The sequence below is a fragment of the Ammospiza nelsoni genome, chromosome 6, assembly GCF_027579445.1.
Source record: "Ammospiza nelsoni isolate bAmmNel1 chromosome 6, bAmmNel1.pri, whole genome shotgun sequence".
Lineage (NCBI taxonomy): Eukaryota > Metazoa > Chordata > Aves > Passeriformes > Passerellidae > Ammospiza > Ammospiza nelsoni.
This window is the reverse complement of record NC_080638.1, coordinates 14,569,340-14,583,568: the sequence shown is the minus strand read 5'-3', so window position 1 is coordinate 14,583,568 and position 14,229 is coordinate 14,569,340. Positions and strand designations below refer to the sequence as shown.

General features: G+C 36.0%; 1 protein-coding gene across 1 annotated transcript in view; it reads right to left on the bottom strand.

The window, feature by feature from the left end:
• Positions 1–14,229, bottom strand: part of PDE3B (phosphodiesterase 3B) — an 83,136-nt gene that overhangs the window by 2,301 nt on the left and 66,606 nt on the right. Inside the window, 12 exon segments of the mRNA XM_059473726.1 lie at positions 11–263; positions 1,553–1,714; positions 1,942–2,145; positions 3,500–3,699; positions 5,281–5,394; positions 6,127–6,238; positions 7,740–7,874; positions 8,611–8,714; positions 9,221–9,294; positions 9,846–10,056; positions 10,225–10,331; positions 12,769–12,914. Coding sequence (XP_059329709.1) covers positions 11–263; positions 1,553–1,714; positions 1,942–2,145; positions 3,500–3,699; positions 5,281–5,394; positions 6,127–6,238; positions 7,740–7,874; positions 8,611–8,714; positions 9,221–9,294; positions 9,846–10,056; positions 10,225–10,331; positions 12,769–12,914 — 1,822 coding nt within the window.

The following is a 14,229-nucleotide window of genomic DNA, read 5'->3' as shown; positions in this document are numbered from 1 at the left end:
AGAAACTTACTTAAAATAAGATCATCTTCCATTTCTTCATCATCACTCTCTAACTGTGCACCATCATCATCTTCAGTGCTTTCTGCATCCTCCTCCTCCTCTTCATCAACCCACTGCCCTGGAAGCAACCCAGCTGCATTGTAGGAATTACAAAGGGGGCCAACTATGTGAGTGATGAAAGATTCCTGCAGCTTCGCCAGCTGGGGAGACGAACGATCCATGAAGGGGCTTATAGGTAATCCAAGACTTGCTTCCTCATCACCCTGAAAAGGAAATGAAAAAACTTAGCAGAATTTCTCACAAAATAGGCTTTAAATTCTTATTATTCTTGTTTTAAAAATTACTTTTAATGAACCGAGTAATCTCCAGCTTCCTCAGGAGGGGAAGCACATGGAAAGGCACTGATCACTTCTCTCCAGTGAGCAGTGACAGGGCTCAAGGGAATGGCATAAAACTCTGTCAGGGGAGGTTTAGGCTGGATATTAGGAAAGGGTTTCTCACCCAGAGGGTGTTTGGGCACTGAACAGCTCCCCAGGGCAGGGCTCACAGCACCAGCCTGACAGAGCTCAAGAAGCTTTTGGACAATGCTCTGAGGCACATGACATGATTTTTGGGATGTCCGGTGCAGGGATAGGAGTTAGGCTTTGATGAGCCCTGTGGTCCCTTCCAACTGAGGATATTCTGTGGTTCCATGAACCACCACATGGATTGTATCCTTTTACTGGGGAGAATAATTGTACTGTATGGACTAAGTGAATGAAAGTGTAATTAGGCCAATTTAAAATAAAGACACTTTATGGCTCAGACTTGCACAGTCCATAATCCTCCCTCCAGCTTTGCTTGTGTTTGGATGGAGAACTAGTTCTACTGGAGCTGCCATTCCTCTGCCTTTACAGGATGGCTTCAGAGCAGGCAGACTCAACTTCAACTGCTGAGCTGATGAACAAAGTGGCAAAGTTATGAGCCATAGCAAGGCATGCTGGTAATGACATCCCCTGCAAGGCCACAGGAGAATGAAATGAGTTATAACATCCAGAGTGAAGTGGTTTTTTTCCCTCCATTTTATAAACTGGAGAAGAATAACACTGAACACTTGCTCATTGAAAAATCTGAGCTGTAATTACTTATCTCAGCTTTTCCATGGACCTGAGAGCTTTAGAGCTGAACACACAGTTTCAGTCTTGTGGATTTTGAACATATTCTTTCACCTAGAAACACATCTGCAAACCCAGCTTCTGAAAGTGGAAGAAGTTATTTTGATTTATTATCATCATGCTAAAGAAAGAAGCTTTCCCCCTCAAAAATCCCCTAATATCTGAAAAATGGAAAATACTGGCTGGGAGCTTGTTTTCTAACACAATTATTAGAAACCAAAAGATCATGCTAGTAAGCTAGCTGTGAAAATAAATTTCAGTATTCAGAATGAGAAGATGGGAATACCTTACCCAAAGATTTAAAACATCTTATAAAGTTTAATTTAGTTAAACCACTGGTAAAACAAAGTATTACCTACCCATCATTAAAAAGAGAAAATTGCTCTTTCCATACCCACCTGCTCATAAAATTCATTGACAATGCCTTCAGTCCATTTCAGGTGCAGGTCTCTGATTTTGGCTGGGCCATTGATATCAGCCAGTTTTATGCATATCTGACAGGCCAGCAGGCGATCGTTCTCATTGCTCCACTCTATGCCATTGCTGTTCATGTCATTGACCTGGGGCAGGCACAGACATCCAGTTCAAACCATGGGTTTATTAGGCAACCTACAAACCATCTGCAGCTGGTTTGTACAAAGGAAATGCTCTACTTGCATTTTAATAGCTTAAATTTAAATAACATAAAACTTTAAATGCAAGTAATTAAAACTAACAATTACTGAGAGGCAATGATAAAATCTATGTATCAAGACCAGATCAGTGCAGACACTAAAGTGGAACAAACCTTGGCATTAAATTCTGCCAGGAAATCAAAATGCTTCTTGAGGTCTGTAGCAAGGATTGCTTCAATCACTAAGAAACGAAAGCGCTTGAACTCCACGTGATCGAGGTTTGATAAAAAGTTGTATTCTGGTCGTGATAAGAAAAGATTCCAGGCAGATGCAGCATGGTGATTTTCTAGGACTGATCTGTCATTGTAGAGAACAGCCTACAGGGAACAAAAAACCCAAGCAAGGAATCATAAATTACACAGGGAAGTTTTAAAGTTATCGTTAAATATTCTGGAATTTCAGAGCCAGTCAGAAACAACATTGGGTAAAAATAAAAAAATAAAAATTATGTTTTGTCATCTAGTTTTGGGGTTAAAAGGACACAATAATTACAGATGAGGGAACCCACCCATCCCCAAACTTAACAATTACCAACATTCTTTTTTCTTTAAAAGTGTTTAATGATGTGTTAGTGACAGCTACATTCAGACTGTAGGCACATATATAAAAAACACTTAAGACTTTGCACAGTGTATGTGTGGAGCAGTGTGTGTTTTATGTCACACAGTGATGTAAAAAAAAAGCAAGAAAAAAATAAATCTATGTTTTTAATTCCTCTTAATAATATTGGAAAATCAAAAGTGACAAAAACTCCAACCCAACAAAAAACAAAGAAATAAATAAAAAAGCACAACAAATAAAAAACCCCACTAGAAAAAGGACTCCAAAACACATAAGAACTGTCATAATGGAAAATGGTGCAAATTATCACTAGTTTTCAAAGGGCTATGTTTAATGCTAATGCACAAATTTTAACAGCAAACAAGCTAAATAAAATATAAAAATAGTAGCAGATTTTACTCACAGCTCCATGTTTCTAAAAACACCCTATAAAATAATTCAATATAGATTAAACAGAACCTGAAAATAACTTAATTTTGCCAGTGCTTTTTGCCATTTTTCAAGGAATGCTTGCATTTTTGAGACCTGGTGATGGATGTCTGTGTAGTTTGGTGTTGTCCCTCCTTGTATGCTGTTTTCAGCAGAAATACATAAGTGCCTACATCCTAAACTCCTTTGTAATAAGGAGTTGATGAAAACTAATTGGAAAGTTCATTTTCAAGGCCTTTGTCTCCTAACAAGCTGTACCAGTTTCTGATGTATTGTTATTGTTGATGTTTTTATTATTATTTAAGTTTCTCGTCTGTAACTTACTAAGACAACCAAACAGCCATCAAAGTTGATTAACAGACCTAGGGCCAGCTCTCTATGCAATAATCCTTTACTCTATCCTGCACTGGTTTATGTTGTTATTTTCAGTTTTGCAAATTGAAAGTTGTTTCTGCAGGCATACACATACATACCAGTACATACAAAAGACATCAGAATTTAACAGGAAAGAAAAATAAAAATATTACACAAGTATAGTACATGTTAATTTCCCCATTTCTTAAATCAGGCCTTAAATACTTCAATCCTAAACAACTTACTTTAGAGATATAGAATAGAAAAAAATTCTTTATACTGATTTCAGACAGCAAGAAGTGATTTTCTGTGTGAAGAGGTTCCTACCTGAGGTGCATTTGTGGCCACCAGAAAAGCATTTGTACGTCCAGGATGATCATAGTCGTGCATGGCAGCTGCTACATACAAGGCCATCAATTCCAAAGCAGGAATGTTGGAAGCCAGGCAGCCATAACTGTCATCAGTAATAGGACAGCTTTTTGAAGAAGTGTAGATGACTTGAACTGGGGCAATACCACTGGCTTCATCTAAAAAAAAAATTCAAAGTACAAAACCAGAATATTTTTTAGAATAGTGTTTCATTCATATTTGTAATACATTATAAATGTGTATAAACAGCCAGACACTGTTGCAAGCACAGTATATTTATCCTTGCTCTCATGAAGCTGAATAATTGTCAGACTAATACTTTAAAAAAGAAAATTAATGATAATTTTTGTAGATTAACAATTTTGAAGAAAATTTGAAGTGCCATTGAGTTGCAAATTTGTAGCACTAAGAGAGCATTCTATTGCTTGTCTCCAACCTGAATTTGTCCAAGAAAAAATTAATCATAACCTCCTTAGTATTTTTATAATTTTCCCAATTCTTGAACTTGCAAACCTACAGGAAAACTTGGACGGGGGCAGTGGAGACTACTGCAAAAGGAATTAACACCATTAATATAGAAATATTTGCATGATAAGAAGATTCACAGTTTTATTATCATCTTTCCCATGGACAAAGTCACTACTTCAAAAAAAAAGGAAAAGAAATAGCACTTATTTTATCAATGCATTCAATGCATAATATCAAAGGAACTCCCTTGCCTTAGTAGAATAAGTAAGGATTAAAAGCCTGAAAATACTTATACTGGAAGAGTTTCCAAGCAATAAGATTATAATTTCTTATTTTAATTTTTCTTTTTTGTAGAGGAGAATAAAATTATTGTTATCACTTTTCTCCAGTTAAACCAGTCTCAATCCATTTAACACTTGGAGAAAGAAAAGGCAATAGGGTGCAACCAATATATTGGATAAAAAGAGAAAATCCCAGCCCTTTAAAAGCCATATAACTTGTGTCTTGTCTTTTTCTACTACACATTTAACACAGAGTTCTTGATTTTATTTTATCTGAAATACAAACCATTTAGCATCAAAGTCTATGTTTCCAATCTTTTTTTAAATCCTTGACTTATAGGATACAATTAGGTAAAAATTACAAATTCTAAATTTAAAAGTTTGTTCTATGAAGTCCCAGACAACACAAAAGCAAGCTTCACTGGAAGTACCTTCACACAACATGTGAATTTGGAGGTATTATTTCCTTTTCAGGGATGCTCTTATGCAGCTATTGTTGGGGTAGTCACTTCAGCGTTTGAAAGTCTGCATGTGATACCTAACTGAAAATTCTAAAATAATTTTTATACTAAAGCCATTAAGAAGAACTTCAATTAAGTTAAATACTTTGGTATTTTTCCTTTGGTCTATTTAACTTTCCAATAAAGTTAAGAAATATTAGCCTAATGTATTTCAAATGCTAAAAATACCCTGACTATGGCAGAATACAGAGGTTTCATTCAGCATAGAAAATTTATTAAGTGAACCAGTTTTCTTGGCTAACAAACTAACCATTACTCATCTACTAATTTTTCTAAAAGTCAATTCCATGATATTTCTGAGTGGTGTGTGCTTTGTGATTTTTTTCTACTGCATTATATTAAAGTACCAAAAAAAAAAGTGAGTCATAAGAATAATTCTATATTTTCTTCCAGAGTAATTTGGTTTATCTGCTGTAGTTTCATTTTAACATTCTTCAGCAAAACAAAAACAGCCTGTGTGAATACACACCTATTTCACTCTCCAGGATGCGCTCACTACGGATTTGCTGGAATCCAGGAATGGGCCGTGTGGTCAGGTACCACACTGCATGGAGAACATCCGTGGCATGGATACGATTGTGATCTGAAAATCAGCAAGATACAATTAAAAATTTGTTATCTGAAATGGCATCACATGGAATAATAAAAACAACAAAAAAAGAAATGTACAAAATGTACTAGAAGTGAGATTTTGATTAAATCTAAAAGGAAAAATAGAATTTAAAATGTTAGTGGTAGATGTATGGATCACTGAACATTTTTAAGAAGGCAGTTAGATACACAAACAGTGTCTGTGTACACTTCATCCTACCTGGGCCTCAGGAAGGGATTAAATGGCCTTTTAAATCAATCATGGTGAGAAACAAGCGTGGCCTGCAATCTGATCTGATATCTACAAGCACCCGAGCTGGGCAAACATCTGTGGAGTGGTGAAGTGTACTTTTTTGTTTTGTTTTCCAATAAATTTGGCTGCCTTGCACAGGCAGGTGAATAACTACCATCAAAATACTCTATTTTCTCCTTATTTTGTTAAGGACCTCACCCAAATTTCTGTTAAATCAGCAACTATTCTCCCATTGACTTCAGTGTGTTTGATTCAACCACTAATTCAAATTCTCTAAGATTATCTTCCAACTCCAAATTAACAAATTCACTTTTAGAGTCCACCCACTTTGTCCTGCAATCCTTTAGACCCATTCTAAGCTCTGTCAAATGCATTCACTAAGCACACACTAAGCTACCCAGAAACACAAATGCCCACACCAAAGGAGTGCCACTGATAACAAAATTCCATGTGACACCAGGGAGAACTTACAGGGAATATCCCGGTAGCCCTTTTCCAGCGCACAGAAGTAATTCATAAATTCTTGAGTGGGGATCTTGAAAATTTCAAACAAGCCAGTGTCTTGAAACAAGGTATAAGTAACCTAAACAAAGATTTAAATTAATTTAAATCTGAAAGATTTAAATACCGTTGCATGTTCTGCTTTTTCAACTTTAAAAATATTCTTGTTTTTAAAACTGTACTTGCCAACAGACATGGACATCACTGAAATTCCACTAAAGAATTATTGGAATGCTCTTGTCATAGAGATATATTTAATATATCTATATATATATATATCTTTATATATTTTTAGCACAAAAATGTGGATTTTTATGATCCTCTCAAAGAATAATAAAAGCTTTTATGTCATTACTGATAATTCTATGCACAACTCATTTGTAATAATATACCCCAAAATTTTTTAGAAGGCTAAGGAAGCCATGCTTTATCCCATTAATGACCTAAAAAGAAGAAATTTACATTCAGACTTATTATTCAGAACTTCAAATTATTTAATTAAAACAGCAAAGTCATTAATAATAAAACAAAACAAAGAGAAACAAACAACATCAGTCCTCCAAGTTGCTTTGAGACTTTGGCAAAGTGATGTTATTTCTTCTATTTATTATTATTTCTCTTGAGTGTTTTTAATAAAACTAGCTGGTAAATGAAGAAGTATTTCAAAAAGGTACTCAGAACTTCTATATATGTATATAGACCATATATTATTATTTACATGTACAACTCAGTGTACTTCAATGCCTAATCCCCCCATCACCCACAGCTGCAAATATTTTAAAAAAATTTAAAACAAGTCACTGCTACTCATTTTTATAACCTTTTTTCCTAGACACAGGAAAGGAACAAGGAGTTCTAAAGCATGGGAGGTGCTCAGAGGAACGGGAGCTGCAAAATTAGGGGACATCACTCCAGGGTGGAAAACTAAGATACTGGAAATAAAACTGTTTAGCGGTCAGATCAGAAGCTCCATGATTGCTAAATCCACTCTAAAGAAAGAGGCAGAAGCTTCCAGATGACCTTGATGAATGGGACAAGCTGGGGAAGAGCAAACAGGATCCTATTCTTGCACCTGCCAGCAGGACTGGCTTCAGCAAACATGGAAATAAATCAGAAAGAGATAAAAGGGATACTACATGCAGAAAGCAGAATGGAAAAAAACTCCACTGTTTGTAGGACCAAGAGGCAAAAGGCTGCCTAAAAGATCACTTCTCTTCCCCCACAGGTAGGGCAGAAATATTTTACTGAAATAGAGAAAAAAGTAATGGTTGCCAAGCAGAGTAGTAATTCTGAAAGCAGGAGATAATTCTGCACAGGAAATTATGACAAAACCTTATCAGTGTGAGTCTATTTACATTGAGAACAAAATTCAGAAAAACTGGAGCATGTTCTCTATAGATAAACCATTTTTTATGGTTTACAATGGCACGGAGTACATGAGAAGTCATATTTCTGCTTTTGAAGATATTCACATAAATGCAATTTCAAGTATATTCACATGAATGTTGACTGCAAAATTTCTCCGTGGTTTAAATAAAGGACAGCTTTACCTACCCTCCCTCATATAATAAAGGACAACAAACCTGGCTGAGGATCCTTCCAGACTGATCTCCCATTTCTTTTACAAGGTCAAAAACTTGGAAATTCCAATTGCTCATCTTCTCCATCAGTGAATCATGGTCTAATAACATTGTTTCTAATGTAGAACTCTGTTCCACCTGTATGAGATTAAGATACTTTATCATCTCTAAAATAACAATGAAAATTAATTTATCAGTTGTGCTGGCAAAAAAGGCCTTGAAAATGACAAATCATTAGTGAATTTATTGAATGGAGCTGCAACTATGGCTATGAGAAAATCATAAATCAATATCACAAATAGCACACTTAAAGGCTTGAGTTTTCCTGTTTTGGGCAGCACATTCTGGGGCTGTCTGAGACAGTGCTAAATTTTCCTTCTTATTTTTTTTTAGACAAGATGAGTTAATAAAAAAGCAAAAATACGCATAGGCTAAAACCAAAGATTTACTGAGTTTTAAGAATATGTTAATTGGACAAGTTTTAAAAACACCTGATGTATAAACCCAAAATGTTAATAGCACTGTATTGAACATTCATTTCTGTGTTTCACTGCCACTGCTGCATCTCTTGTGAAGTTCCAAAAGAAAATATTAGCCAGTGTTTGAGCATACTCTCTCAACATTAAATCTACACAAATCAATATCAATCAACAAAATCAATACAACCACAAGCTTTCCTGTCATTTGCTAGTGACATTTATGCAAGACAAACAATTGCTAAACGAAAATTTGAATTCCAACCATGCACCGTAACCCTTTAGAAATTACTATTTTAACAACATAAAGGCCTCTTCACAGCAAGTTAGAAATGATAAAGAAATAGTGGATTGAGAAAAGTTATTGCAGGGGGGTTTTTTGGCAATTACATGCTTACAAGCAGTGTATTTTGTGTTTGATCGATCATTTCCTTCTTTTCATCTTTCCTCTTCTCTGTATGGTGGAAAGATTCTTTGGAGACATTAGCACTTGCAATTTCACCTTAAAGAAAACACACAGAGAAATACTATATCAGTAACTAATTTGTAAATTACTACTGTCTAATAATTTTTTAACTCATCATTTGTCACAGAAATATAAGTAATAGCTTGTTTCTAAGCTATTTTATTTAAGAAATATGCAAAAAAAAGACATTGAGGACAAAATTTATTAGACAAAACCTATTTGAAGATTAAGAAAAGCTATAAGCATAGCTTTTTTTTTAATAAAAGTGATTAGTTCAGCTTAGTTAGTAAAGCACTTGTTTGATACATGGAGTACAGAGCTATAAAGGTACTAGTGGAAGCCTGTTTTAAAATTCTTACTAGGAAGCAGGCAATATTTCATCTTATTTTGATTATTCTAAAACACAAAACAAAGTAAAATGCATACATAGGTTAAAATATAGGAAAAAATTATACAGAAATAGTGAAATTTTAATTTAACTGGCTTGGGGGAAGAAAAAAGCACTAAGTTATATTAAGTATTTGTCTATTTTGAAATCTCACCTGATTTTCTCTCTCTGTATTCTGCAAAGTCTGGTTCTGGTATTGGAACAGGCTTGAGTATCTGACGTCCACAGCTTACAGAATACATGAAAAATATTTACAACATTCAGTAACTTTCTTCTTTTGCTACTGCTGTCTTCTACTGAAAAATATCTGCAGATTACTTTTTTGAAAAAGGCTTGTAAAGGTTCCTTCAACAACTGACCAGAGTATTTTCTCCTAAATTTGGCACACATAGATTTAGTCTGTCCTTAGATAATAACCAACCATCACCTCTCCCAGACTTAAACCCCTGAATTAGCAAAGCAGAGCTTATAACTAAGAACGTATTCAGAAACACAGAATCCAATTCCCAAGTAAGAAACCTTCCTTTTCTAAAATTCCACAGAATATTGTTCCTCTACAATAACAACTTCTGAGGAGGATGGGCCATGTCAAAGCACTGACATAGATTCAGCATTCTTTATTCCCCTCTGGATAACACAGTTACAGATTATTAGGAGATTTATGCCCATTTTTTAATCCTAGTAGGGGCACAGGTCTTGATTTTTTGCTTGTTTTTATTTTCATTGCATTCTTTTCAACCCACACAAAACGACTGAAATGATAACAGAGTTTACAGTACCTGCTACACATATAACCTACAGGTGTTTTAACTGGCTGCTGCAAATCTGGAGAGCTAGGTGGGTGTCCTGGAGGCTTGTGTATATTAATGCTTGGTTTGGTGAGGAAATCAGCAGTGTCAGGGAACTCCACAGGTGACCAGCTGCTGAAAGCCCCGCTGGAGACAGATCCATGGCTTGGTGAGCCCACGGGACTCAGGCCAGGAGAAGCACCTTCCAAAACAAACATGACATGGGGTCCAGATGACAATAAAGTCATTGCTGTTTACAAAGAGAGGATTTAAAACAACGAGGGACACGCTGAAGTTATTTTAGTGCTGTGTTTACATGAAAAGACCTGTGCTGTGCCATCCTGTTACTGTACAAATGGCATGATCCTACCTGCTCGTCTGGGAGCCATGTGATGAGCCAAGGTCACAGAGGATGATCTTTGCTTTGGTATTGTCAGCAAGTTTGCACCAAAAGACCCATTTGAGTGAGATCCTTGGCTGAAAAGAAAACAGTGAGGATTTTTTTTTTCATTGTTTCTTCATTTCTCTTCCCGTTTTATTTAATAAAATGCTTTTAAAATAGCTACACCGCCCTGTGACAGGTCCACCACCATTCAAGAAAAATACTACAAAGCTGTCAAATTCAAAACCAGCTAGAAAATACATGTCAATTACATGAAATAAAAACTGCTGTGTACTGATTGACAGCAACAAAAAACTTAAAACATCCTAAAATGATGCAGTAAATATGCTCAGATTATGTGTGACAGATTTTAGCTTCTAACATGCTACTTTCCTTGAATATTTGAAGCAGGCTGTTTCCTAACAGATTTGAAGATTGATCACTTTGGAAATACGTAATTGAAATTATTAAATAATAATTAATTCTGTGGTTTTTTGAATAATTAAAACCTTACACAGCCACATAAATTTTGCATATTCAATTAGGTGTTTTATTTATAATAAACTTAAAACTGAAGCTGTTTTTGACATCAGTGTTTCGCTTCCCTGGCCAAGTCCTTCAACTCGATTGCTCAATCCTGCCATCTGCTGTTCCAGGGACAAAATTTCACTCTGTGGTTTAAAATCATATTTCTAGGGAACAAAAATGTAATATGCAATTAAAAATAACTATAGTGTTTACTTCAAAGTGAAAATAGTTAACGTAAAACTATTTTTCTTCAGGGGGGGAAAACAGTATTTACCAAAACAGATTTAATCTTTCTTAAGGGATGGCAAAAAAAATCCAATGCAGAAATAATACTTGATCTCCCATCACTAGTTTAAATACATGAATATGAAAAATGAGTTCAAGAATAAACATGGATTTATTCCTGTGTACCTCCAACTACAGGAAAGGGCCCAGTGGAGGCCATAAGATGATGAGGGGTCTGGAACATCTCCCATCTAAGGAGAGGCTGCAGGAGCAGGGCCTGGTTAGCTGAGAGAAGGCTGAGAGGGGATCTCATCAATGTATATAAATATCTCAAAGAAGGGCTAAGAGCATGGTGCCAGACACTTTTCAGTGGTGCCCAGCAAGAGGAGGAGGAGCAATGGCCATAAACTAAAACATGAGAAGCTTCACCTCAAGATGAGGAAGAACTTTACATTTCAAGTTTGTGTTTGAATGAGAAACCAAATTAAAAATCTGCATACAAATAAAACAGAAGAGCTGCTTTTGAATAGGAAAAGTGAGGAAGCCCTCTGAAAATGTACACTGAGACTGCAGCAGGAGGGCTGAGTAACAAATTGAAATCCCACAGCTGCCAAGGTTAAAGCAATTTCTCTGGTCCCTGGTTATTTCCAGTGGATACAACTGGGGAGGTTCATCTGGACACCAACAACCAGGTCAGCATGAAAATATAATGTTTTAATGACTACTACTGCTTTTATTAGAATCTTCAATTGTAATTCATACACAAACCACAATTAAGTTTAACAATGTAAAAAACTTAAAGATCATCTTTTATTCAAGGGAGAAAAAACACTGAAAGGGACAAATTATTCAAGCAGTTCATTTTAATATTAAATATAATACTGATAAGTAAATTCTTGGACATGTGTATATAAATTCCCATCTACTACTAATAATTACCAGTTATCAGCATAACTCACATTTTCTTTTCTAAAAATGCATGTTATACTTTGCTTATGACCTGTGTAGAACCATTTAAAGAAAAAACAAACAAAAAAACTCAAACCAAGTAAAAAACGCAAATAAACAGCCAAACAAAAAACCAAAACAAAGAAGCAAAGCCCACAAAACAAGAAAAGCAAAACCACACACATTTTTACAGATTTGAGAAATAAAGATGTACTCATTTATACATTCAAATAAAATTAAATGTGTGAATTTTCACTAATATACAACATTATACAAAAAGGAAAAAAAACCCATTCATCTTAATCCTAATTCAGAATGTTATCTTGATTCTGGAAATAAAACCTCTATTTGCACCATATTTACTAACAAGTAGAGAATAGATTACTACCTTAATTTATTTTGAAACTTGCTTGATGGAGGAATAATAAAGCTTATAATGGAGGAATAATAAACATTGTAATACCTACAACAGTGGCTACAAACCACAAGAAAGTTGTCTCACCTTTTTAATTATGCATGGGTATATGGAAGCTGGCAAGTCATACATAAAGGCAGTCAGAGTCTAGTTAGAGACTAGTTTGTTTTGCAATCATGTATGCTGGACTTTTTTTTCATTTCCTACTCAAGTTTATACTTACTATGACAGAACACACTATTTAACCTCAGAACAACCTGATTTCCACTTAAGAGTTACACAGCATAGTACATCATTAACTTTTCCAGTTTATGCTGGCAGAATTTGGAGCCTTAATTCACAGGACTTTACGTCCAGTACTTCTGCTGCCAAGTTCCAGCATTATTATTGCCCTTAAAATGCTGTTCAGTGCTTACCTTGGTGTGTTATATTCCTGATGGGATCTCTTGCTAATGCTGCTCCTTTCCCATCTGGATGATGCTGATTCCATAGATGACAAGCCAGAAACTCCTGAGGATCGTCTCAGCTGTGGGGTTGGCAGGCTGCTCCTGCTACTTAATCCCTGTTGAGTAATTTGACCGTGGTTAAAATCCATGCAAGTAAAAGCAGATGTTAAAACTTTATTTACGGTTTGTAAGGGCTATTTATTGCTCATTTTTATAGCCAAACAGCTGATGTGGTACCCTACCACAGGTATGGTCTCTTACTCCAGGTGGGGGTCTCCCAAGGCCAGGAGATAAGACATGTGCACACTCTGGGGTTTGCCTAGACAACTTTTACTTGCCTTGACTGTGAAATCTGTTAAAATCATGACTGTTAAAAACAGCAGAAACCCACCCATCTGGAAAGCATTCTACTGTCATACACTGGGAGATCTGGGGACAGTTCTAGGGACAGTCCTGATGGAAGTGGAAACTGTTTCTGTTGCAGAGTAGCCTTGCAATGTTTTTTGTCTGAAATTTTTTTTTTTCTGAATACTGGGCAGTTCACACTTCCAAGAAACCCACAGGGAAGGGTCAGCATTAGATAAGCAGTTATGACTTGCCCAAGGTCTGAAGCCCATTTACATTCTTTTCCCTGTTTTTAATTCCTTTCCTATAGAGGAAGACAGGCAGCTCACCCCTGAATCATGAAGTGGTCTGTGTCGGAAGGGACATTAAAGATTCTGAAGTTCCACCCCACCATGCCATGGACAGGGACACCTTTCCCTAGACCAGATTGCTCACAGCCCCACCCAGCCTGGCCTAATACCCCATCTAATCCTGCCCTCTTTCAGTTTGAAGCCATTCCCCCTGTCCTGTCACTACTTGCTTGTGCAAATTCCCTCTCCATCCTTCCTACAGGCTCCCTTCAGGTACTGGAAGACCACAGTTGGGTCACCCCAAAGCCTTCTCTTCTCCAGGCTGAACAATCACGGTTCTCTCAAACATTCCTTGGAGGAGAGGTGCTTCAACCCTTTAATCAACCTGATGACCCCCTAATCAACGTGAAAATTATAACTGAACACACTTTGGAAGCCACTCAGGGAGGAGAAATAAAGATGTACATATCCACAGCAAAAAACTATGGAGAGATCTTTTATATTCCAAGCCAGAGAAAGAGAGAGTGGGAACCTTCCAAAATCATCCATATTGAAGAAATAATTTCATAATATTTTCTTTGCTGCGTTTTAACCTGGATTTTTTCCTCATATATCTGTTTTTTAAAAGCAAAAGGAATCTTTCTCTTGCAGTAACACACATAGCCCAATATTTGGGCTTTCTCTTAAACACACCAAAGCCAAAGAATTATTGAATGATTGTGGCAAGCACTAGAAAACTTTCTATACAGGAAATCTCCAGAACTTGAGGAAAAAGTTACTTTTTAGGAAGGAAAAA